The sequence below is a fragment of the Sander lucioperca genome, chromosome 2 (assembly GCF_008315115.2).
Source record: "Sander lucioperca isolate FBNREF2018 chromosome 2, SLUC_FBN_1.2, whole genome shotgun sequence".
Lineage (NCBI taxonomy): Eukaryota > Metazoa > Chordata > Actinopteri > Perciformes > Percidae > Sander > Sander lucioperca.
The window spans coordinates 26274106-26299662 of NC_050174.1; the positions used below are offsets into that span (position 1 = coordinate 26274106).

Genomic DNA, 25557 nt, shown 5'->3' on the forward strand with positions numbered 1-25557 from the left:
ACCTCTCGAATCTGTCACTGCAACTTCACATATGTGCTCTCTCGCATCACAAAGTGGCGAATCTGCGCACCTCGACTTTCACAACACTCTTGACGATACATTTGGTGCAAAACTAATTTGTACCTGTGGACTTAGGCTGTGGAGCTCTGAGCTAACAGAACGGGAAAAGCCTTCTTATATACAGTCTATGGGAAAATCAGGTTTCTATCGCCAGATGAGGGACAACTCTGTCTGGCTTATTTATGTAGCATGGAAACTTGGTGGAATAGCATGCTAGCGTTAGCTAGCTACTAGCAGCCAGCCCGCTTCTAAATAAATACCTTTTAATTATCTAAACACTTTTTAACAGTCAAACTAAAACACTGGCGGTGAGCTCCAGGGCCTGCAGCCGCAGACGGACCGTCATCAGTGGGGATTGACCAGCGTAGCAACACTGCTTTTGCCAGAAAGCTTCGCTGCCGACCTCGACCTGTAGTCGGAGCTCCAGCGGGACACGGAGAGCCCCACATCCGGTAGCAGCGGCCCATCCCCCGGCCATGACCAGAGCTTGCTTTGCTGATGTTGTGCATCCCTGCTAAGAATTGCACCCGCTTGGGCAGAAACAATAATTTCTGCAGAATTCATTGCTGCCGAAAATTGCATCTAGGTAGCAAGGAAATGCTACTACAGAGTCTGATAAAACATTGATGTCTCTAAACCTTCTAAAATCCTAATCATTATTGATGAACATGACAAAGAGATTTACTATTGCCTAGTTTTTAAACAGTACTTTGCCTTATAAATCATTATTTTCCCTAGTGGATGCAATTCTCGGCAGGGATGCGAAACTTGGCACCTGTTACCCACTGATGACAGTCCGTCTGCGGCTGCAGGCTTTTCCCGTTCTGTTAGCTCAGAGCTCCACAGCCTAAGTCCACAGGTACAAATTAGTTTTGCACCAAATGTATCGTCAAGAGTGTTGTGAAAGTCGAGGTGCGCAGATTCGCCACTTTGTGATGCGAGAGAGCACATATGTGAAGTTGCAGTGACAGATTCGAGAGGTTGTAATCACTGAGTTGTGGTTGTGATGGAAAATGAACCAGAATAAAAAAAAAAAGTATACGAGTAAATGTTGCATTATAAGTTTGCAGCTGTCATTGTGTCATGTAAATATCAATCTACACATTTGTGAATATTTTTTCTGTAACTTCACATTCAGAATACAGGTGTGTGAACATTTTCTACAAGTGCAAATTTCAACTTACAAGTTCAGATTTTTTTTACAAGCTCTCATGTTTTTTTTCTTTGTATGACTTCAAATTCAGATCACATGTGTGTGAATATTTTTTACAAGTGCAAATTTTATTTTTACAAGTGCAAATTAAATTTTTACAAGTGCAAATTTTAACATACAAGTTCAGATTTTTTGTTCTGCAAGTTCTCACATCGTATTCTACAAGCTCTCCCTTTTTGCACCATATTTACCTTCATATAGGTAGGCTGTCACCAGGAGACCGCGCACCAGGCTACTGAACGAGACCGTAACCGTGCCTAATGCATGAGTCTATATAATCAAACGGGTGTCTAGGTTCTCAGCAAGTTTGAGTTATCATCCGATAGCAGAAGCCTTTATGTCTCGTGCATTTTAGAATTGTGTTCATGGAAATTCATAGGCTACATTACCAAGGGGAAAGTATTATATCACCTACAAATACACGTAATGTTATCTTGGTAGTTATGTTAAGTTAAATGTTAGAAGTGAATGTTGCTACATGGTAGTTAGACTGTCACGAGGAGACCGCCCACCAGGCTACCGAATGTAACGGTGGCCAGTGCGTGAGTCTAGTGTCGGTCAGTAGGAGTGTGTAAATAGTATGTCGAGACCGAATGTCACCGCAACCCCTCGAGTCTTCTGCGGTGTCTTGGTTCCTGGCGGGGGAACGCGACTCACGTAAAAGAGTCGGTTGTCCCATCACTAAAGCCATCACCTGCTGTTAGCATTCCATTGACTGCCATTCATTTTGACGTAACTTTGACAGCGAATAACTTTACATCTGAAGAGTTTAAAGACTCTATTTGTCCATTGTTTATTTCTAAAGAAACACGACAATGTATAAAAGGCTCCATTACCTTGTACCTCACGTTATGGCTCTGTAGCAGACTTTTTATTAAAATAGGCTAAGGATTGTGTCATAACAACGTGACTTACTGTATATAGTAGCATAGTAGAGGAATTACCGTATAGTACAGGAGAAGCTCGCAGGCAGTTTCGACTCACATTAGCTGTTTAAGTTTAATTACTAATGTTAACTATCATTTTAGTGATCAATAATTAGCCTGTGTCTATGTTATCTCCTTACATATACCTACGCTCTCCGTCTCTGCTAGATTGGGAATGATTGAGATTTCTCTTGGCACAGCTACCAGAAGACTTCCAACTTTCAGACAGGTTGCTCACGTCACATCTACGTCTTCAAGCTCAGTTGGAGGCTGCTCAGTAACGCTCAGCCATCACCGGAAAAGTGCTTATAATATCCTTCACTGGTCTCTGTCCAGAGACACGGGATCTGTTGGTCCATTTTATATATGTCAATGATGGAATGCAATTACTCATGCAGTGAACACTGTATCCGGAGAAGGGCGCAGAACTGATGAAGTAAAAAAGAAATGGTTTGATCGGAAATCTGAGGCAATTTTTTTTATTTCAAAACATAGAAGATACTCTTGGCGTATAAATAGCCTGATCAATCACTTATTATTGGATGGCAGGGTTCCAACATCAAAACATAATTGATGTGAATTGAAAGCAAAGCAAGGCAAGTTTATTTATATAGGCCTAGCACAATTCATACACAATGGCAATTCAAAGTGCTTTACAAATGAGCAGTAGTATGTATTTATTAAAACAAACAAACGTATAATTATGTGTAAAATAATGAAAAGAATTAGTTACAAAATGGAGAGAAATGTTACATTTTAAATTAGAACGGACAAAAACGGTATAGCTACTTGTGAGTGCTCTCGAGTGTGCGATTCTGTTCTTACCTAAGAACAAATCCCAAATAAGAAAACATTGGTGAATGCCAGGATCTTCGTGTAAACTGCGTAAGTGGGGTTTGAACATTTGTTCTTAAGAATGTTTGGTGAATGAGGCCCAATGTTTTAGGTGTTGGCCCACAACGTTACTGTTTTGATTCACTCTCACCACTCTCATCTGTGTCATTTCCAACCGCTTCACCATATCAACTTCATAAGCTGATAATAGAATAGAATGCATTTTATTGTCATTATACACATGTACAACGAGATTAAAAGCAACTCCTTTCCAGTGTCAATATGAAATTAGTGCAAAAGAAAAAGGGGGGGGGGTAAGGTACACAGTTCTGAGAGCTATATACATATATACAAAATATAAAAATATAAAGATAGATATGGTTTTATGTACAGTGTGAAATGCAGTGTGAAGTAATGGTATTGCACAGTAATGAAATTGCACAGAATTGTCAATATTATCAAAAGTATTAAATATTGCACAGTAGGTTGGTAGAAGAGAGTCCGGGGGTAAGACTGTGAAGTCAGTGCATGTTTGAGTTCAGAGTGGTTATGGCTTTTGGGAAGAAACTGTTCTTGAATCTGTTAGTCCTTGTTCTGATGCACCTGAGGCCTGTACTACGAAGCAAGATTTGGCGTTACCGAGGTAACTTCAGGTTCAACCCAGGGTTTTCTGTACCACGACGGTAGATCAGTTGTTACCGGGTTCAATCGCCGTAGTAACTTATGCTGAACACCTAACCTGGTCGGGAGCAGGTTATGTTGGAGATTAGAGATCAACCGGTGTTAAAGCACCGCCTACTGACCAATCAATACTCGATTGATAACGGCGTCACCGTTCTTAGAAGATCAGGTAGAGCTCGGTGCGCGGAGAGATGGAGAGAGAGAGAGAGAGAGAGAGAGAGACAGAGAGATGGAGAGAGAGAGAGAGAGAGAGAGAGAGAGAGAGAGAGAGAGGGAGAGAGAGAGAGAGAGAGAGAGAGAGAGAGAGAGAGAGAGAGAGAGAGAGAGAGAGAGAGAGAGAGAGAGAGAGAGAGAGAGAGAGAGAGAGAGAGGAGAGAGAGAGAGAGAGAGAGAGAGAGACAGAGAGAGAGAGAGAGAGAGAGACAGAGAGAGAGAGAGAGAGAGACAGAGAGAGAGAGAGAGAGAGAGAGAGAGAGGGAGACAGAGAGACAGAGAGACAGAGAGAGAGAGAGAGAGAGAGAGAGGGAGGTTCTAATAAAAGTTAAAGTGCCCATATTATGAAAAAAATCACTTTTTCTGGGATTTGGGGTGTTATGTTGTGTCTCTGGTGCTTCCACACACATACAAACTTTGAAAAAAATCCATCCATGGTGTTTAGAGTGAGATACGGTTTCTGAATGTGTCCTGCCTTCAGTCTCTGGGTGAGCTGGTCTAAATCGGCACGGCTTGTGACATCACAAGCCAAAACGAGCAGGCTAACCGCAACCATTAGCCCGTAGCGTTAGCATTAGCATGCTAACGCTAAAGCTAACGCTAACGCTAGCATGCTACCTCGTTCTCAATAGCAAAGCACTGCTACAACACACACAAGTTCACCATAATCTACAAAAGAACTACTTACATGTGCGCCCTCATTTAGAAGTCTCCCAGCTAATCCTGCCTTGTAACTGACCGAAGTTGTAGAAACAGCCTTTCTTTTACTGTCTATGGAGCTAGCTAGCTGACATGATCTACATCTGAGCTACTGGGCATGTGCAAGTGCAATCAAAGATAGTACAGAAGAAGAAGAAGAAAAGAGGTCTCACTCTGTAGCTAAAACAGAGACCAGGTGAAAAGAGGATCTGCAGCAGTGAGAGAGAGCGGCGCAGTACAACAAAAATATGGTGTTTTTAGAAAATTAAACCATGTAAACCTATTCTGGTACAACCTTAAAATACAATTATGAACCTGAAAATGAGCATAATATGGCTGCTTTAAAACATTTAGAGACCGACAACCCCGTTAATGTTCCCTGATGGGTATTTTTATGAAAGATATAGATTTTAATGGGAGGGAATTACATAAAGGCTATCTGCATCTTGAGCCGTGTGTTGCCAATGCGCGCATCGGTTTGAATTATGTTTTTATATATTTTATTTGCTCTCACGATTGCTTCCCACTGCCAGGGTTGCAACTGAAATAACAGGCTAAAGCAACAGCAGTTTATGGAAAGCACAAGTGTAATTATGATCAGATCTTGGTCCTGACTGATGGGGAAGATATTGATAAGCGTTGTGATTTACGCATTTACAGCGTCGGCTATTTTTTTGCCAGCTTTCCTTCTTGTTTTAGGAAGCAGCGACTGTATTGTGTTTTGCCTGCAAAACCCTGTCTGTGTTCTTCATATTTATGTAGAATTATAGTTTGCTCTTCTTATATAAAATCTGTGGCTCTGGTAGATGTTTGTGATTGGTCATGCTGTGCAAACACCGCCTCATTTATGTGAACGCGCGCCGCTGGATTGGGAAACCCTGGGTTGATTGAACTAGTTGATAACCACCGTCGTGACACAGCTTATGTGGACCACGGTTGTTAGGGTTAGTGAAGCCGGGGAACTGAAAGAAATCCAGGACATGTTGATCTTGATTCATAGTACAGGCCTCTGTAGCGCCTCCCTGATTATAATAATAATAAAGTCAGTGTTGTATTTGTTGCATTGCCTCCAAGTGTCAAAAAAATCATTGAATGCCAGTTTAAGCATTTACAAAAAGAGAAAAGCACAACTGAACAATGAATAAATAAGCAATGCAAGAATATTCACATTTAAATTAGGGCTGTCAGCATTAACACGTTAATCGCGATGCGATTAAGGGATGACGCGATGCGATACATTTTTTTTAATCGCATGCCGGCATTTATTAATTTATTTTACACTTCACTTGGCTTCGCATCATGCCTAACAGGCTACTATTTTGACCCTTTGCAGCACCGTTACTTATCATCAAGCTGCCACTTCCTCCTAACACATCCTGCTGCTGCAGGCTGCAGCATGATGGAGAAAGACAGCAGCAATGAAATCCTGAATGGAGCTTTTTATTTTCCAAAACTCCCGGACGGCTCGTAGACAACTCGAAAGCCATATGCATGTTGTGTGAAGCCGAATTAAAATATCACGAAGCACGTCAAGCTTGAGCTACCACCTACGGAGCTAAGCATAGTAGTACAGTTAACGTGATGCTACCTGCTAGCATGCTGGAGAGTGCTACTTGCCGACCTGTGGATGAAACCAAATCCCAAAAAATTACTGCAGCTCTTGCGAAACGGGTGGCAACTAACTGCAGACTTGTCAGCATCGTAGAGGACTCGGGTCTTAAAGACGTACTACGGTTGCCGTGTTCTGACCTGTCTCGTTGCGTCGAGGGGGACAGTAGTTTTCACGGATACACAGCCTGTATGACACGGAGAAAGCAGCCAAACTGGAACTGCTGCAAGGTGCTGCAAACGCTGTCTCATTAACCGGTGATCACTGGACGTCAGTGAGGAATCAACATTATTTAGGAGTTACTAAACACTATATTGACTGTAGTAAGGATAGGGATTTTTAGTTTTTTAGTTAGGTACTTGGAGGAATAATGCTGTCATTATTACACACAGTAAATAAATAATTACAAATCTTAAAATCAAGTTCATAAAGTAAATTTCTTTGCATTCATTGCATACACTGGTAAAAATTGCTTTGGATTGTTAATATGTACTTAAAAACTGTTCTGAAATGCAAAATAATAGAATTTTAATCATGTCATAAAATATGCGATTAATCGCAATTAACTATAGAAATTCAGCGATTAATCGCGATTTAACTTTTCTAATCGTTTGACAGCCCTAATTTAAATGCAAGTTTTTCCTGCTTTGAATGGAGTTTTTGACTATGAGTGACCACCTTCATCAGCAAATAACATGGCTGTCTGATATCCTGATATTTAAACCACAAAGTTGGCAGCCCATTCACACTAATTAAACCCTGGAGATTCACCAAATTTGCTACAATAACACCTCAGGCATGGAAACTCATCAGAGCTGTTAAGATAAAGTTGTCTCCAGCCAGAGGAAGTAACAAATTGAAACTGAAGTACAAGCGGTGTCCAAAACAGCAGCGAGCAAAAACAGGACGCTCAACTCATCACTGACATCACGGTACATGACTACTAGGTGTTGATGTTGTCGGGGTCCAGCCGTGCATGTTTAATATTAGGTCAAATCAGGTCAGTGTCTGGGAGTCGACACATCCGTCGGCGGCTCTTACTGTATGTTTACCAACGGTGATGATGATTTGTGCAGAAGTGTGAGCTGTTTCCTGGGAGCCTGTCTGCTGTGACATTAGACAATTAACATGCAGGCTGGACTGCGTAACCTTTTCTGGATGGCTCTGTCTGTCCCCTCTCATTTAAACAAGGCTCTGTAAGATGAGTGGAGCTACAGCCACGCTCACTCCTGGCATAATAAATCAAGCATGGGAGGCATGTTTGCCTTGTTGCCGTGACACATTTTCCTAGCTGGGAAAGCCGCTGACATTTATTGGTGGCTGAGAGGTTTATTCACAGCACTGGTTCCAGCGTTCAGAACTAAAGTCACATTCCAGTGATGAGCTGTGTGTGTGTGTGTGTGTGTGTGTGTGTGTGTGTGTGTGTGTGTGTGTGTGTGTGTGTGTGTGTGGCAGGACAACTCCAATGTCATTGTTGTTTGCCATGTTAGCAGCAAGAAAATGCTTAATGAGCCCTACAGGATTCAATTCCAGCAAATACCTCCATCAAATTGATAACTTAATGATTCATATAATGAAAACAGGATATAAACTAAGGACCAGTTAAGTACAGCTTGCATTAATAATTTCAAGTGGAGCTGAACTACTTTAAACATTGCATAGGCTAAATCTGATTAAAGATTGGAGGATTTGCTCATTAACACACTGCAGAAATTTGTCTGACACATTGTGACACTTGCAAGAAACAATTTAGTTTCTATTTACGATATACTGATCTTCATTTGGTCCAATTTTGCTCAGTTTTGTTGACGCTAGCAGTCACATATCAGTGCACAGTATGTCTACATCTATAGCACAGGTAACACAATCAACTAGCATTAGAATTAATATAGTAAAAACATTGAGGAGGAGTGATGAAAAGAGAGAGCAGAGGAAAATAATGCCTTTCAGTTTAGAGAGTGTATCCCTGATGGTTGTTTTCATCTGTCAGTGATTCAGAGAAAAATCAAGCGTATTATTGCCGGAGCAGAATTGTAAATGAAGTGGATGTGACATTGTTAAGAGTAGGTATCGTGCTGTTTCCAATAAATGTGTGAGTGGTGGATAACCTCCATTTTGCTGATATGCCACTGCACAGATTATTCCCGCAATGCACAGGACTACTGCCAAAATGTTCCCCACTCATAGTGAAGGGCTTATACTGTCGCACAGCATGTGGATGTTATGCCAGGATGAGGAGTATCATTTTACTTTTGGCTACAATGTTTTTGAATATTGAATGAATATCACATTACTTGCCGTGAGACAGTTTACCCATTAGGTAACTTCACTAGTCTGCTTGTGATTGATGAACACAATCAATTTCAGACCTGGTTCCTTATCAGTGTCTGAGACGAATCCATAAATCCTCCGTTAGAAAAATATGATTTTTGTAAACACATGTTTTGAAGCTGATCCTGCTGGACCGAATACAGGTATACTGCTAGTTAGTGAGCCTGTAGGAGTCAGTATGTGGGAGGATATAATTCAGGCTTTGCAGCATGTAAGTGAACTCTAGGGCCTTACCACAGTTTAAATAACCAAGAGCATGTTCAATACCTCTCTACTATTTATCCCTAACACAGTGGCTTCCATAATCTCCCATGTCGCCAGAGGAATGAATGGTGCTCCTCGCGTCTACTAAGCATTCATTTTAAATTCATAGTATGATGGATAGTTATTTATCCTCAGCTATGTTTCACTGCTAGTCCTTTACAATGTATTCCCTGCTCCATAACTCTCCTCCCATGGATGTAGTCCAATATTTTATTTGCTAGGATCAGAGGGAGGCCCATAACTTTTCTCCTTCCCAGCAAAGCCCAGTAATTATTACTCTCTAATAGCTTTTAACATATTGTAGCTGCAGGGTAGGCCGATGATGAAGGAGACCCATTGCGTAGGTTCAAAACCTCAAACAAAAGAACTGGCGTGCACAGCTCATATTTATATTGTATAATGGTATAGAGCAGGGGTCTTCAACGTTTTTTAGGCCAAGGACCTCTTGACGGAGCAGGGACCCCCTACTACATATATTGTATAAAATTGAGTTGCATATTAAACTGGGCCTACAATAACACACAGGGTGGCCTAGAGCCTTTACACATGCCTCTTTAAGTTGCATACAATACTAAGTTATTAAAATAATAATTGACACATTCATGTATTTATACATCATGTTTTATGTTGTTAAAATGTTAAAATGTGGTACAGTGAATATTTAAGCTAAACTGTATCTGTAGATGGCTACCTTATCTATCAATGTAAGCCTATCATCAATGTTGTGTAAATAAAAAAAAAAAGATTTATCTTTACAAATAATATGTTGGATTCATGTTAATGTATATTTTCAGACATTTTATTATATATATATATATATATATATAATAAAATGTCTGTTTTTTTTTTGTTTTTTTTTTTAACTATTGAAAAATAATTTGGTGGCCCCCCTGCAGCAACACTGAGGACCCCCTTGGGGTCCGGGACCCCCTGTTGAAGATCTCTGATATAGAGTATAATGGGTGCCAACCCTAAAATCAAAAAATTAGCAAACAAAGTTGTCAGCACTTGCAATTACGTATGTAACACTTTTATTGATGCACAGCAGCAGAAGGAAACAGACGTCTTTCAGCACTATAGGCTTTCCTCAGCATTTCTCATGTTCAAAACCTTCAACAGTGCAAACAGAACTAAACTGCAAAGGTCTCTGGACCTTCAAAGAGGCACAATGCAGCTTCTATCATTGACTGATCCAAATGGGAATGCAGTAAAGTTGAACCGCATAACTCCTAAACGATCTTACGTGACATTAGTACTAAATGCTAACAGCGTGCTCATTTGTACCCACTGCTATGAGGTGCTTTATACCAAAGAGATGAAAGAGGAAATGTCTAGCTTTGATGAGTCCAGCTCTCTCTGGGTGGAACATCCATCATTTAGGACACTATATATTTGTTTTTTTGTTATATTTTTGCTTTTCTTTTGATTTGTAACTTATTGTGGGTGGAAGAGGTCACCCAACACCAGGTTTACTTTGAATAAAAGAACATTATCTCAGTACCTAAATATGAAATGCTCTAAAATCATCACTTCATATTAGTAGAGTAGTGGAGTACTTACTAGAACCTAACAAAATTTCAGTGTGCTGCAAATGTATCAGCACAATGTACTTAGAGTATCAAAAGTAAAAGTAATTGTTCCACAAAAAAGATGCCCCCTTTGACTGCTATATTATCATATGTCACATCATTAGATTCTTGATACTGATGCATCAATATGCAAGCTTTACTTTTCACCAGTAATATTAGACAGACACATTCAACTACATATACAGGCAGCATGTCTTTGAACAGTGGGAGAAAAAACACAGACACGATGGGAACATGTCCACACAGAAATGCTGCAGCCAGCTGCCCGGCAGTTTCAAATCTGCTACCTACTTTCATTCTGATAGAGTGTTAAACTACTCGAGCCACCCTGCTGCCCATTTGTTCATGTTAAACACAAAAGTACCATTGAAAAAGAAAACAACCCATCCACAGGTGGAGAGACAGAAATGGAGAAAGTTTCCATCAGTGGTTGCTTTAATTTGGTGTCAAATGCTAATGCCTGACTGCTTCAGGGTCACTGCTTCCAAATTCACCCTCGCTCCCTGCAGCAGCTACCACTCTTAAGTTAAGACCTTCAGCTATAAAAAGACTCCTGACAATCCCTCCACTCACTGCCTCTCCTCAGTCACACAGACGGGATTAGACTGCCATTTTTCTACTTTCACTGACTAATTTATGTTGCGAGCCACAGTCAGAAGCTAGGTGTGGATGCTGTTCAGAGACGGTGTGCCACAAGCGTCCCTATTAATCTCTCCCTTAGAAAGTGGAACGCTCAGCAGTAACCCAGAGGAGAAGCTCAAACAGCCATCTATCCTCCAATGAAACCCAGACAGCAATTTGTGCAACTGGCTGTTTATCCGGAAAACTTTTTTTTCAGTCATGACAGCCAAACTTGTCTGAGCGAGCAGAGGAGGAGAGATGTTATGATACAGCTGGAATAAAGACGTCAGTAGTGGAATGCATTAGATACAGTAGTCACACTGTACAGCAACCTGTTTAACCTTAAAGATTGTCTCTGTTGGCATAATGAAATGAAAGCTGCTTTTCATTGATTTAGTTGGATTTGATACAATGTATGAGTTATAAACACATCTAATTTGCAAAAGATCAAAACTGTTTTCAGCAAAAAATACATGAGTGCTCGGTAGATCTGTTACCTTTCTCATCAGTTTGATATCCTTTTATAAAGCAGTAATGGGTCGCTAAAAACAGTTTAGGCCTACCATCAGTGTTGGGCACTTATGCATTACTTAATAATGCGTTAGAGTAATGTGATTACTATTTGCTGTAATGAGTACTGTAAAGGGACATTACAGTTACTAATAAGTTTCAACAACATTGTGGGGGTTCAGTTTGTTTGCTGTCTTACCATATTGACCCAAATAGTCTGACCTCCACAACACGTGATTGTGGCATTGACAGCAGGTAGACGTTATGGCTGCACCAATTTACTATGGGAATGGTGGGCATGTAAAAGTTGTCTCTAAGTCGCTACTCTGCGATTATACGAAGATTTGAGTAAAAACTGTCAAGCATGGCAAAATATATCAGAGAGGTTAGAAAATTGATATTGAGAATATTTACATTCAGGTATTGTCTGTAGCATCTTAGTTAGCGGTTTTGTGCTCTTCATTCTGCACGCGCAGCTCTTGCACAATTCATAACCACCGTTAGCTTAACACAGGGGGAGGAGGTGTGGGCTGGTGACTAGCCCCTTCCAAAAAGAGGAGAAATGTAACTCCCAAATTGTCTTAATTACATTTTGTGTCGACATAACTTAGCTGGCCGTTAGGCACTTTTAAACCTACATCCAGAAATCAGAATTGGAGGGTGTGGCTTTCTGCAAGACTACTGAGTGCTGTGTGCATTAAGCGGGGCTAACATTAAAGTGCTCATATTCTGCTTTTTGGCTTTTTCCCTTTCCTTTATTGTGTTATATATCTTTTTGTGCATGTTATAGGTTTACAAAGTGAAAAAGCCCAAAGTCCACCCCAAAGGGACTTACCATCTCCAACAGAAAACACTGTTCACAAACTGCTCCAAACAGCTCTATTGTAGTCCAGCCTTTACTTCAGAGACAAACGTGGTCACTTTGGAACACACGTTATAATGCTCACCTAGCTGCTAGAGTGGCACGCCCTCATACTCTGCTTCTGATTGGCTAGTAGTCCTTACCTAGGTACTGTCAGGGCACGCCCTCATACTCTGCTTCTGATTGGCTAGTAGTCCTTACCTAGGTGCTGTCAGGGCACACCCTCATACTCTGCTTCTGATTGGCTAGTAGTCCTTACCTAGGTACTGTCAGGGCACGCCCTCATACTCTGCTTCTGACTGGCTAGTAGTCCTTACCTAGGTACTGTCAGGGCACGCCCTCATACTCTTCTTCTGATTGGCTAGTAGTCCTTACCTAGGTACTGTCAGGGCACGCCCTCATACTCTGCTTCTGACTGGCTAGTAGTCCTTACCTAGGTACTGTCAGGGCACGCCCTCATACTCTTCTTCTGATTGGCTAGTAGTCCTTACCTAGGTACTGTCAGGGCACGCCCTCATACTCTGCTTCTGATTGGCTAGTAGTCCTTACCTAGGTACTGTCAGGGCACGCCCTCATACTCTTCTTCTAATTGGCTAGTAGTCCTTACCTAGGTACTGTCAGGGCACGCCCTCACACTCTGCTTCTGACTGGCTAGTAGTCCTTACCTAGCTACTGTCAGGGCACGCCCTCACACTCTGCTTCTGACTGGCTAGTAGTCCTTACCTACTGTCAGGGCATGCCCTCATACTCTGCTTCTGACTGGCTAGAAGTGAGAGGTCTCACTCTGTAGCTAAAACAGAGAGCTCAACACACAGGGTGAAAAGAGGAGCTGCAGCAATGTGCAGTACAACAAAAATATGGTGTTTTTTGAAAATTAAACCACGTAAACCTATTCTGGTACAACCTCTAAATACAATTATGAACCTGAAAATGAGCATAATATGAGCACTTTAAGCTAGGTATTGATGTTCCTATACCTCCAAACCATAGACTAGCTGCTTGTCTCATTTTCTATTTCTCCACGTGTTGAATACCGAAGACGTGTCGTGTGGGTCTGGAGGCTTTGGATTTGGTTAAAGAAACATGTGACGGGGCTCAGCTAAGTAGCTAATAACACTCATTTTTACTAAAGTCCTAACTTAAAGACTCAAGGCAAGTTAAACCAAAACCATCTTGGAAACACATTATCATTTGCTACACCTTCACGGTTAATGTCCTCACACTGTCATCTGATATATTTTCTCTAATTTGCTCTCTTTCAGTGGAGCTGAAATACAACTTGGACCAGTATGTGAACAAACGCTACCCAGGCCTGGTAAAGATCGTGAGGAACAGCAAGCGGGAGGGCCTGATCCGAGCCAGAATACACGGCTGGAACGCGGCCACAGCTCCTGTCGTCGGCTTCTTTGATGCCCACGTCGAGTTTAACACTGGCTGGTAAGAAAAGGTCATGTTTAACATGAGAAGGTCTCAGCTGTTTCTCTGTCCTTTCTCACCTCTGTCTTTGTGGTTTGCTTTTCATGTTAGCAGTACAGAAGCATGTCATGTAAGATTATCATTATTATTGAAATATGCAGTTTAGTCTGCGCCAAGCAGTTTCATATAGTGGCAGGTCAATTCTAACTGAGACAGCACGTTTCACCACATTTACCCTTATTATTAGTAAGGGTTTATCGTTAATACGATAGATAGATAAAGGTGCTAAATATTATAATATAGCTATATTGTTGTATATATTATTATAATAATATATAATAAGCTTTCCTCTCTTGCATCTCCTCTTTAAATTGTGAGTAAATGGCTTTGGTTAGAGCTGAATAAAAGGACAGCCCAATTTAAATGACACTACCTGTCCAGAGAATTATGACAAGAGAGAGAGAGCCAAACAGTGTTGAAGGCGTGAGTGAGTGTAATTAAAGAGATAGCACAAAATGTTGAGCATTTCGACATCATTTTACCTGCAGGCTCTGGGCTTATTTTACGATATGAAATTACTTCTGGGGGTCTCAGTCCAATGTCTGCCTGCTGCTTAAGTTTAGCAGCAAACAAGTCACTCAAATAGATGTAATTGGCACCTAATCTGAGCCTGTCATGCTGTCAGTGTTTGAAGACGGTGTGTAGCTTTTGTTCCCTGGGAAGCTGCCTGGGATGCAGGAGAGGGACATGGAGCGATGAAGGAAGAAGAGGAGGGAGGAAATATGAGAGATATGTTCCACTTATACATTGTTTACAGTGTCCCTAGATGCAGTTCAGCCTCTATTGGCTAACTAGATACCAGGGATGTAAACAAATATTAATAATTTTTTTGAGCAACACATACAAAAAAGCATAAGCAGCAGAATTCTTTCTGTAACCTTTTTTGTTTTTACCCCCACTGCTGTCAAACGATATGCCCCAAACATCACACTTCTTAGAGTCATAACTTGTGCAGGTGTTATTTTTACCTTGTGATCCGTTATTGAAGCCCTTGCCCTTTGCGTGACTTAAAGTGCTCATATTCTGCTTTTTGGCTTTTTCCCTTTCCTTTATTGTGTTATATATCTTTTTGTGTATGTTATAGGTTTCCAAAGTGAAAAAGCCCAAAGTCCACCCCAAAGGGACTTACCATCTCCAACAGAAAACACTGTTCACAAACTGCTCCAAACAGCTCTATTGTAGTCCAGCCTTTACTTCAGAGACAAACGTGGTCACTTTGGAACACACGTTATAATGCTCACCTAGCTGCTAGCACGGCACGCCCTTATACTGCTTCTGACTGGTTAGTAGTCCTTACCTAGCTACTGTCAGGGCACGCCCTCATACTCTGCTTCTGACTGGCTAGTAGTCCTTACCTAGGTACTGTCAGGGCACGCCCTCATACTCTGCTTCTGACTGGCTAGTAGTCCTTACCTAGCTACTGAGCATGTGCGACTCCCAACAAAGATGGAACAGAAGTGAGAGGTCTCACTCTGTAGCTAAAACAGAGAGAGCTGCAGTAATGTGCAGTACAACAAAAATATGGTGTTTTCTGAAAATGAAACCACATAAACTTATTCTGGTACAACCTCTAAATAAAATTATGAACCTGAAAATGAGCATAATATGAGCACTTTAACAGTAGACAAAAACTAAGGATCTGAATTTAGGGACCGTCTTAAACGTGAATCATATTTTTGTCAATAGCTTTTTATGGGAACCATTTCGTAACAATATTGTGCGTGGTGAATTATAACTGTCTCAGTTTTTGGATTATATTTTCAGAATACACAAAGACTTATGGATACATTCACAAATGTGTGTATGCACATTCGGATTAAGATTCAGTATCACTCCACTCACATTTGCAAATAATATTGCAAGAATATTTGTCCCATTTCCACCTGAAGCATTAACAGATAAACAGCTTTTATTTTGAATCATCATCATCATCATCATCATAGTCTTTATTCAGGACACAAAAAAGGTCCATAGCACAATACAAAACATAGCAAAAGACAGACAAATACAAGATAAAACACAAACAATAAGAAATGACAACAGTCAGTTCCACAATACACAAAAAGAGTGTTTAGATATTAGCATATAGACTAAAACGCCAATGGTTCCACAATCTCAAAGTAAACCTGACCGCACTCATTGCAGGGTTCACTATTGTTGCAATTATGCTATTCAATGACTCATTTAGTCTACACATACATCTGTACATGAGATTCCTGAGTACAGCAGGACAGGTGGATACCTCAACACTTACAAACATTTGTTTAGACTTACATTTAAATTTTTTTGAATGTGGATTTAATACAAATCACACTAATTATTTGATTAATTTAGGCTATTATGTATATTTTGTGAGTATCTTAATATATATATATATATATATATGTGTATGAGGATTACAAATGAAAGTAGAAAACTATATAACATAGAAAATAAAGCAGTGTATATGATTTATAGCAACGTCTGGTTGCTTACTTTCTGTATAAATACGAATACAGTACCAATACAGATATGTATGTGAAATAAACAGATTCAGATAATACCATTGCATTACACTGTACCAAATACTGCCATGCTCACACATCATGCCTCCTGAAAACAGGATACCGACAATGAAAGCAAGCTTTATGTGTGTTTTATTAACTGGTATAGTACTAAAGAGGGTCCCTGTCTCTGGTTTGTTAAGATGACATGAAAGCACAGTCTGAGCATCACCATGCTTGTATTAGTCAGCCATCTCCCACCAAACACATTGACCTTGTAACCTTTGTAGTGATTTGATGTTCATTGAGCATTGCCTGTCTCTACACTGCCTACTACACACCTAGTCAACAAACGGCACTCACGGAGAAAGTTGCATCATTGCCTAGGTGCAATACTGATGATAATTGATACCCTGGTGGATCCCTCATCTGTTTCCCAATCTGTTCTTGCTAAAAAATAGACATGCCTTTCATGCCCCCACATAACCCATTCACCTCCATATAGGTTTCCTCCTCCTCACTTCTTATGCTATGCCCCCCCCCCCCCCCCCCCCCCTTGTTCTACATGCCGAGGCTGTGTCGACAAATTTCCTTTGAGTTAGTTCACCTGCTGCCATCGTGTGAATTTCTCACACCTCTCTCTTCTGTTTCCCCCCCACACACCCTCACCCACATACTCGCCTCCATGTTCCTTTGATAACCCGCTGCCTTTATTTCTTCTTTTATTTTGCCGTTTTTGATTTGCTTTTGCGTGAGGTTTTATTTACAGGAGTTGATGAAAAGTAGAGCAGAATCCCTGTGGTTTTTCTACAAGTAGGTGCTGGCTAAAGCGATATAGCAATGGAGGAGATGACAGGCATCTTCGAGAACCTTCTTCGTGCTGCTTAGATATCTTTTGAGTGTGTGTGTGTGTGCGTGTGTGTGTGTGTGTGTGTGTGTGTGTGTGTGTGTGTGTGTGCGTGTGTGTATTTATTATTTACTGTATGTCTGCAAACATTCTGTGCTGCTCCTTTATTCAGATAGATTGACCCGTGGTATCTACACTATCTATTTGCTACAATGGAAGAAGCCCCCTATTTATCATAATATGATTATTCACCATTGCACATTCAAGTGATAAGTGAGATGGATGGTTCCTCTAGATGTTGTGGCGAGTCTCCCTCAATGACCTTGTACACAATGCCTGTGCATACGGCGCCAGAGACAATGCTGCCAGCTCTTAGCTGCAGTGCTGTGATTCATCGGCATGGCATTCCACCTGGGGTGCTGTAACATTTGCAGCTGAAAAGTAATGCTGCTTCGCATTACTGTTAAAGCAAACATAATTGTACCATACTGTACAGTGCACTTGACAGCTGTTTCCCATTCTTTTACACCATGTTGGTTTATGAGGAGTTAAGAAGCAAGCGGTTTCCACAAGAGCAGTGATGGAATCAGTCAGTTTCCATGGCTTTGCGCTGCTTTAATATGAGGATATGAAATCGTTGCCTATCATTAGGGCAGTATTGCATCAGCTCAATGTTCATAATCCATCTCTAACACTTTATATCCATCCATCCTTGAGACAATGGTTGTCCTTTCTGCTCCAAACAGGACCTGTTTCCCTTTGCATGCTCTGTAAATAAACAGGATTAATGGCAGGAAATGGGAGCGTGTTGTAATTAGGACTGTATGCTACCATTTAGCTGCAGAAAGGAGTGCAGGGAAATTGATATTTATTTTGGTTTTTGAAGTCCCTGCACAGTTGCAATCTCAGGTTAGTAACGATTAATGATTAGAAGTGTTGCAGCCGCTCCCTACTGAGTGTGTGCTGGAGATAAGATTGTCATTGCAGGGAGGTTGTAATGAAATGCATGCTTCAGAAAGCAACACTTTGATGAATGTGGAAGGCTCTGCTGCTATGTGACCCGGTGAGTTCATCTAAGAATGAAACTGGTGGAATTCATAAAAGTAAGAAAGGGATAAAAACCAACCTCTGCCTCCTATAATTATAAAATATGTAATATTTGGCACATCCAGATTTGATATCAGTTCCTTTTGTTAATATCATGGAGCTATATCTGCTTATAATGCCGTGCAGGTGGAGTGGTAATATATGAAATCCAATGGTACATAAATTTCAGAGCTCTTGAAGGCTGAGGAAATATTTTTCTAGCAAAAGTAAATCAGGTCTTTACTCTCTCACTGTATCTGGCGGTGGCTCAGTGTTTATATCTGTCTGGAGACGAGAAAGTAAGCTGCAGCCATACTTAGTGCTTCACAGAGCACCGGCCAGGCAGATCTCCAAAACCACAGGAAAGACAGAGATTTATGCCACCTTTACGTTTGTATCATATCAACCACATCCTGAGCAAATGCATTTAGAAGTAGTGTGGGATCTAACATTGCACAGTAGGAACCTTTTCCAGTTCATGCTTCTGCAACTCACTCTCTACTTCAAATAGCCCTGACGCCATAATTAATTGAGATTCTGCATGGGTACCTTTTTTACTTTCTTTAGATATCTGCATTTCTTATGGGAGACAGGAGACTGGCCTATATTAATATGTGCTCTGCATGTACGTGTCTGAGCTGCTCCGTGAAACAGCCAGGCAGGAAGACGACGATTATGGACGGCCTCACATTTCCAGAGATTTAATGCGCTTAGAAATGGCTCGAGGCACTGCAGGCTTAGATTCTTCGGTAACACTTTACTTGAAGATATCTACATAAGAGTGACATGACACTGTCATGAACGTGTCATGACACATGAACCCTAACCCTAACTCTAACCCTTACCATAACTTGTCATGACAAAACACGAATGACACTTACTAAAAGTCATGTCATGTTACTCTTATGTAGATACCTTCAAGTAAAGTGTAACTGATTCTTCTCAAAGACACACCACACTGTCATGTGCATGTCACATTTACACAGCAAACATACATGAACACTATCAGAGTTCAAGTGTTGGTATTTCAACACAGTAACTATTGACTCAATGTGTGGTTAATATTTAACAGTCGTCATAGTTATTTAGTGTTCTCAACACTAGTGTGCATTTAGAAATAAACTCCCTCAGTGTAACTGCTATCCATAAAGGTGTTGACTCCAGCTGCAACCCTGTCTCCTAAAAAAATATGTTATGTAAACTGCACTCTTAATTACGTTTGGAGGGAAACATATTTTCTCCCTGATTACACATGCTCGTACCAGCAACAGGTGCATGTTATGAAGTGGTTGCAATTTTAAACACGTGGTTAGGTATTAAAAAAAAGTCATGGTTTGGGTTCAAATAAGTAAGTTTGTTATATAACTTAAGTTCCGTATGTAAGTGAAGTACATAGCAGTAGTTACATTTCTTTAATTGGCCAGACACCCAAGGTTTATCATTAGAATATACTTTGTATGTCTCCGTGGGTATTACAGAGTCCACACAGAAATAAATATAGTCAGACAAAGCCACAAGATAAGATATGATAGACTTTATTGATCCAACAATGGGGAAATTCCCTTTTTACAGCAGCTCAAAAAAATCACAACAGAATAGGGAAAAATACACATTAAATAGAAATGGAAAAAAAATATAATAATAATATATAATAGTAATATGTACACTTTAAACACCTCTATTACATACAGACTGGTAATATACAGCATGCATATACAGTGTGTATATATATATATATATATATATGCTACATTATAATGTTGTATTAAAGAGTCTGACTGCTGCTGGAACGAAGGACCTGCGGTAGCGCTCCTTCTTGCACACACCAAAGGACCTCAGCCTCCTCAGCAGGTGGAGACGACTTTGGCCCTTTTTGTACAGGGTGTCTGTGTTTTTGGACCAGTCCAGTTTGTTGTTGAGGTGAACACCCGGTTATTTGTATGTCTCCACCATCTCGATATCGACATCCTGGATGTTCACTGGTGTACGAGAGAATTAAAAGAATTTAATTTAAAAAAAGATAAATGTTCTTCACTTATATACAGAAACAAATCTGTATGCGTGTGCATATCTAGAATCACATTAATACAAATCCACACATCTACATGTACCAGTATACATTAATCTAATTGTATTCATTGCCTCCATCCTTTCACTTCACGTAGCTCAGCCATTTACAGTTTACATATTGTTTCGAAACAGTCAGTATTGCCAAATTTTCTGAGTAATTCTCATGCATATAATCACAAGTTTAGTGACATGACTATTTACTTTACCACAAAAAAAGCTGTAACTGATAAGTTAAATTCATTGCTCTGTGGAACCTCAACATATTTCTGCATCATTCCTCCAAACTTGTCATCACCTGGCATCACCTGCATGCATTAGAGTAAATTCAGAGGTAGTTAGCTTCCTGACAGCATAATTAATACAGGAAAGCCTAATAGAAGCATAGAAGAAGTCCTGAGGTTATTTCTGTATACAGAGTTAAGAGAGCCTTTTGCTATCTGATTCAATATACATACTGACAAAGTTGTGCAAACTATCAAACTTTAAAATATCCAGATTTACTTGATGATAGAGTCAGAAAGTGTGTAAAGAACTAATTGTTATATATAAGGCTTTTAGCAGTAAGCTAGCAACAAAGACACATTTATTTAACTTTTAGTGAGATACAGCAGGTACATATCACACCAAGCAAGATAAAGTTGAGTGTCTGCATTAAGATACTGTACATGTGAATGTCCCCTCTGGGATCAATGAATTTCTGTCTTTTCTTAAAATATAACGTTAACACTCAGAAGACTAATTGGTGGTGTCATTGCCAGGTTAGGAGGTAATATCCTCATGGTAACATTGCCAGAGTTCATTTAAAGAAAACAACCTTGACACTATGTTTTAACATCAATGTTTTTGTTGACATATAGTTAATTTAATCAAACCAGAGTTAAAGTAACTTTTCATAAAGATATCTGTGGTTCTCCTAAACAATCTCCTCAATTTGCTGTGCTATTCTTATGCATGCTCTCACATTAATTATTCGGGTCATCCATGAAAGCTACAGTATACCAAAATTACATTTTTTCCTGCATGATTAGCTTACATATTCTACTGCGTTAAGTACAATGCAGAATTAAAGGATATCTTATTTTAGGCACTGAGGGCCCTGCTGCTCTTTGGGGCATGATTCTGAGCACAGTTAGATTCCATTATCTGATAATCTGCTGCTTTAGAATCATTAACTATTTGAGATCTGGTGATCTGGAAATTGTTCCAGGTTGGAACTTGTTGGCCTGGCTTGGGCGTGGGTTTTCTCCGGTTCACTCCCACAGTCCAAAGACATGCAGGTTTATTCATTTTAACTCTAAATTGTCTGTAGGTGTGAATGTGAGCATGAATGGTTGTCTGTCTCTGGGTGTCAGCCCTGTGATAAACTGGGGACCATTCCAGTTTGTACCCCGCCTCTCGCCCAATGTCAGCTGGGACGAGCCTCCTCCACGACCCTGAATAAGATAAAGTAGTTACACATAATGGATGGATGATCTGGAAATTCTAAATAAAAAATGTAATCTCAAAGCAGAGAGCTGCAGGGTGTTTATGTCAGCACTGAGGTAGAACAGAGAGTGAAACATTCTCTGAGGTTGATTAAAGCAGATAAAAATTGCGATTGTACAGTGATATTTATCCTGGCTTGTAACACGCCGTACTGTTTGCTTAATTCTGCGAAATGTGTGCACAGCCTGATGCGAAGCTCCACCAGGGTACTGCCTATTAAAAAAGACAAACAGTCAGCCATGAAGAGTTAATAAATCAAAGAAGATCCTGCTTCAATATGAACCGCGACAAAAAATGGCGTGGTGGAGCAGAATGCAATGGCGGTTGTCAACATGTATTCATAATATCGGATGAGTCATCGCTGGAAGGGGGGGAAATCCTATTGTAATATGGAACAGAGAATGATTTGGGCCGATGTGGATGAATAACCCTCTCAGTGTTATGCTGATGAAATGGCAGATACAGGAAGAGCAATGACACAGGCTCGTCTGTCAAAACCAGATGTGTCCTCATTTCCAGAGCGTCTCTATCTTATCAGCCTCATGGATCCCTGAGGTACAGGAGCTGTTGGCTCGCTCTTTTGGGGTGGGGGGGTTCTCAAGGACACAGGGAGATGAGTGGAATATGCTGGGAAGGTAGAGAGAGCTCCTGAAGGTTAGGGAGTGTAGAAGGACATTCAGTAGCAGCAACACCTCAGCAAACAACGTCAGAAACGCTGCTACATTAACCAATCCTGTTTAAAGGTTTAAAGCAGTCTTTATTCCAGCACGTATTAGCATGCTAAACATGATATGTTGGCCTTCAGGTTAGCAAGCTGTCTTTTGTCTTTTTTGAGCAATGGAATGACTCATTGAGTTAACTGTCAGATGGCTTTGAAACATCAAAAGGTTTTTAAAAGGAATTCATTATATTGCAACCTTCAGCGGTAAAAAACGAACAAATAATTCAGGCCATTTATCTTCAGAAAGTTATTTCTAAAGTCTAACTGTCATATCTATTTTATTGTTTTCCATTAAAGAGAATATCTGGCAGACATCGACACATCTTTACATTTTCCATATGGTGATGTGTGAATACGGCTAGTTTTCTAATTTGCTTTGTTTTGTTTTTATATTTATTTTTCATGTAGGCTAATCTGTCTCTAACACTGTCATAACTGTGGGAGTCAAAATCAGTGCATTTTCATTGACAGTAAAAGTGTGGATGTTTGGGTTGATCACAGTCTGCAGTCTCCACTTTACACAGATGAATGTAGTCTGTGTGGATGTGGAAGCTATTCAGTCTCAAAACCCAAGTGTGAAATGTGTTATGACAGGATTTGGGGGTGAAAAAGAATGTGAAAGTGCTGTGTAACTCTGCGCTACTCAGCCTTGCTGCAAATCTGTGCATGGTCTATATGTACAGTAAATGAGCACCATTTTGGCATCATTACTCACTTATGATTATCAACAACTCTGCGATCCATTTTTCTTTTAATTAAAAACAGAAACACAAACAAATTGCACAAATTTGAAATTTTAAGCTAGGAAACGCATGCAGTGGTTACCAGCTAGCAAGAGCAACATTCATTGTGTGACCTCTACTCTAGCATTGTGTAACAAAAATAGGTTTTAAGATTAGTAATGCTGTTTACGCCAAATTCGTACCCTATGTAGCCTAACAATAAATAAAAAAAGTAACATCAGACAATTTTTGCCTCCTTTTTAGGTGGCAGGAGTGAAAATGAGTTATCCTCAACATTTGTTGTGTTCTGGTTTCAAAATGCTGCAGACAGTTGGAGAACAATTAGATACAAAATAGGATGTAGGATCAACAGGATGATTTTTTCCTTGACAACTATAATTTATTTCCCATATTATGTACACATTTTAGGCATTCTATTATTTGAAATGGCTTGAAAAATAGTGCAAATAGCTGAGAAAATCTCCCCTGAGCATGCCCCCGGACCCCTCTAGGTTTGTGCTGAGCCCCAAATGTTTACAACTTCTGGCCCTGGCCCTGCCCCTGCTGCACACTACAGGCAGCTATCTGGTCTTTAGTGGTCCCTGGTTGGTGTGTTGTTGCCCCTTATATTCAGAATGCAAATGTGTTGACAAATTTGAGATGAATTAAAGTAAAATTGACTTGTTGGAGCAAAGATTTGTTGGAGCAGGTGAAGACATCTAACCAAGGGAATTTTGATGATCTTACACTTGGTGACCACTTTAGGCACACCTGTACAATCTCATGCACTCCAATACATCTGTTCTGCCATGAAGTCTACTTTTATGAGGTTTTTTGATGCTGTCATGGATTTGAAGTCAATTATGTTTTAGCATTGAGGTCACAGTTAGTGATGGCGTTGTACTGGACTGCATAATATTAAGAGGTGTCATGTATTTAAATGGAATATCAAAAATATAGAAACTCCTCAGTATAATGTGATGAACATATAAATGATTTTGCACATTTTGACAATGTCAACAAAAACTGAATTATAACCTTTGTTAAGGTAGAATTTATGGCGCAGCTGTTGGATTGATTGCAATAGATTTTACGGGTGTACCTAATAAAATGCTCACTGAGTGTATTTTTTAACATGTAATAGGTTCTTTGTCATAAACTGTATGTTTATTGTGTGTTATGCGCGATGTGTCGCCATTTCGTTTCTCTTGAATGCCCAAGATGAATTTCTCCTTTAGGAGACAATAAAGGCTTATCTTATCTTATCTTATCTTATATTTCATATTGAAGGAGAAAACTCTCAAACATGTGTCTAGGACAGGTAATATACTTTGGAGAAAAGTCAGAATGAGCCATCTGCCAGCTTTTCAGAATGGCGGCTGTGGTACTTTTATCAAAATCACTCTTGCGTCATTAAATTCAATTTCTAAGTATTATTTCATCATTTTACTGACATCCCATGGTGTCCAATTTCGATCCATTCTCTCTGTACTTTCTGTTCCCTACCTTCATGTTATAAGTAGCCATTTTGCTTTTTCAAAGATAAATGGGTATCACTTTTTGAAGAGAAGTAGATGGGGGGAGGGAGGGGATCCAGGTGAAGACAGACAGAAAGAAGAGATTGACCGAAAGTTGGAGTGTGGAGGTGTTCTGGAGAGATACAGTTATCATTTTATAATAGGAACCTCTTTTTCCCCACATCAATTTATAAATATATTGTGTGAAGAATTGAGCGTATGAAGACTTGCTTTGAAGATATGGTGGAGATCATCTCTCAGCATGAGAAGATTATACAAATGTAGCCAGTGCCAGCAGCATTTCAGTGTCAATCTGTACCATATGGATCTCAAGACCACGTTGCCCTTGGCTAAGGCTTTAAATAGCAGAGGGAGCTTTACTGTGTGTGGCATCAACGGAAACCCATTCCTCCTAGATGGCACTAAAGTTCCTACGGTAGCTAAGTGTTGCCTCTTAGGCCCTATTAACAAAACTGCTGAGAGCAGCTTTTACTGTAAGCAATGGAGACAACTTTAAATGTAATGTAAAAGTTGGGTTGATACTCTTGCTTTGGATGATGTCTCATCTTATGATTGGTTTGGGGGGTTTGGTCTGTGTAGTATAGTGGTGAATAATACAGTCCCCAAAAGGTGTGTAGCTAAAAACAGACCAACTCACATGTTACATTAGTTATACTTAGACACACACTGACCCTAAACAAGATACTCTGAGGTAAACAAAGACACAAAACTGTAATG

At 40.1% G+C, this 25557-nt stretch overlaps 1 protein-coding gene across 1 annotated transcript in view; it reads left to right on the forward strand.

The window, feature by feature from the left end:
• Nucleotides 1-25557, forward strand: part of galnt9 (polypeptide N-acetylgalactosaminyltransferase 9) — a 115910-nt gene that overhangs the window by 34502 nt on the left and 55851 nt on the right. The window contains exon 4 of the mRNA XM_031300525.2: nt 13675-13849. Coding sequence (XP_031156385.1) covers nt 13675-13849 — 175 coding nt within the window. The remainder of the gene's footprint in view (nt 1-13674; nt 13850-25557) is intronic.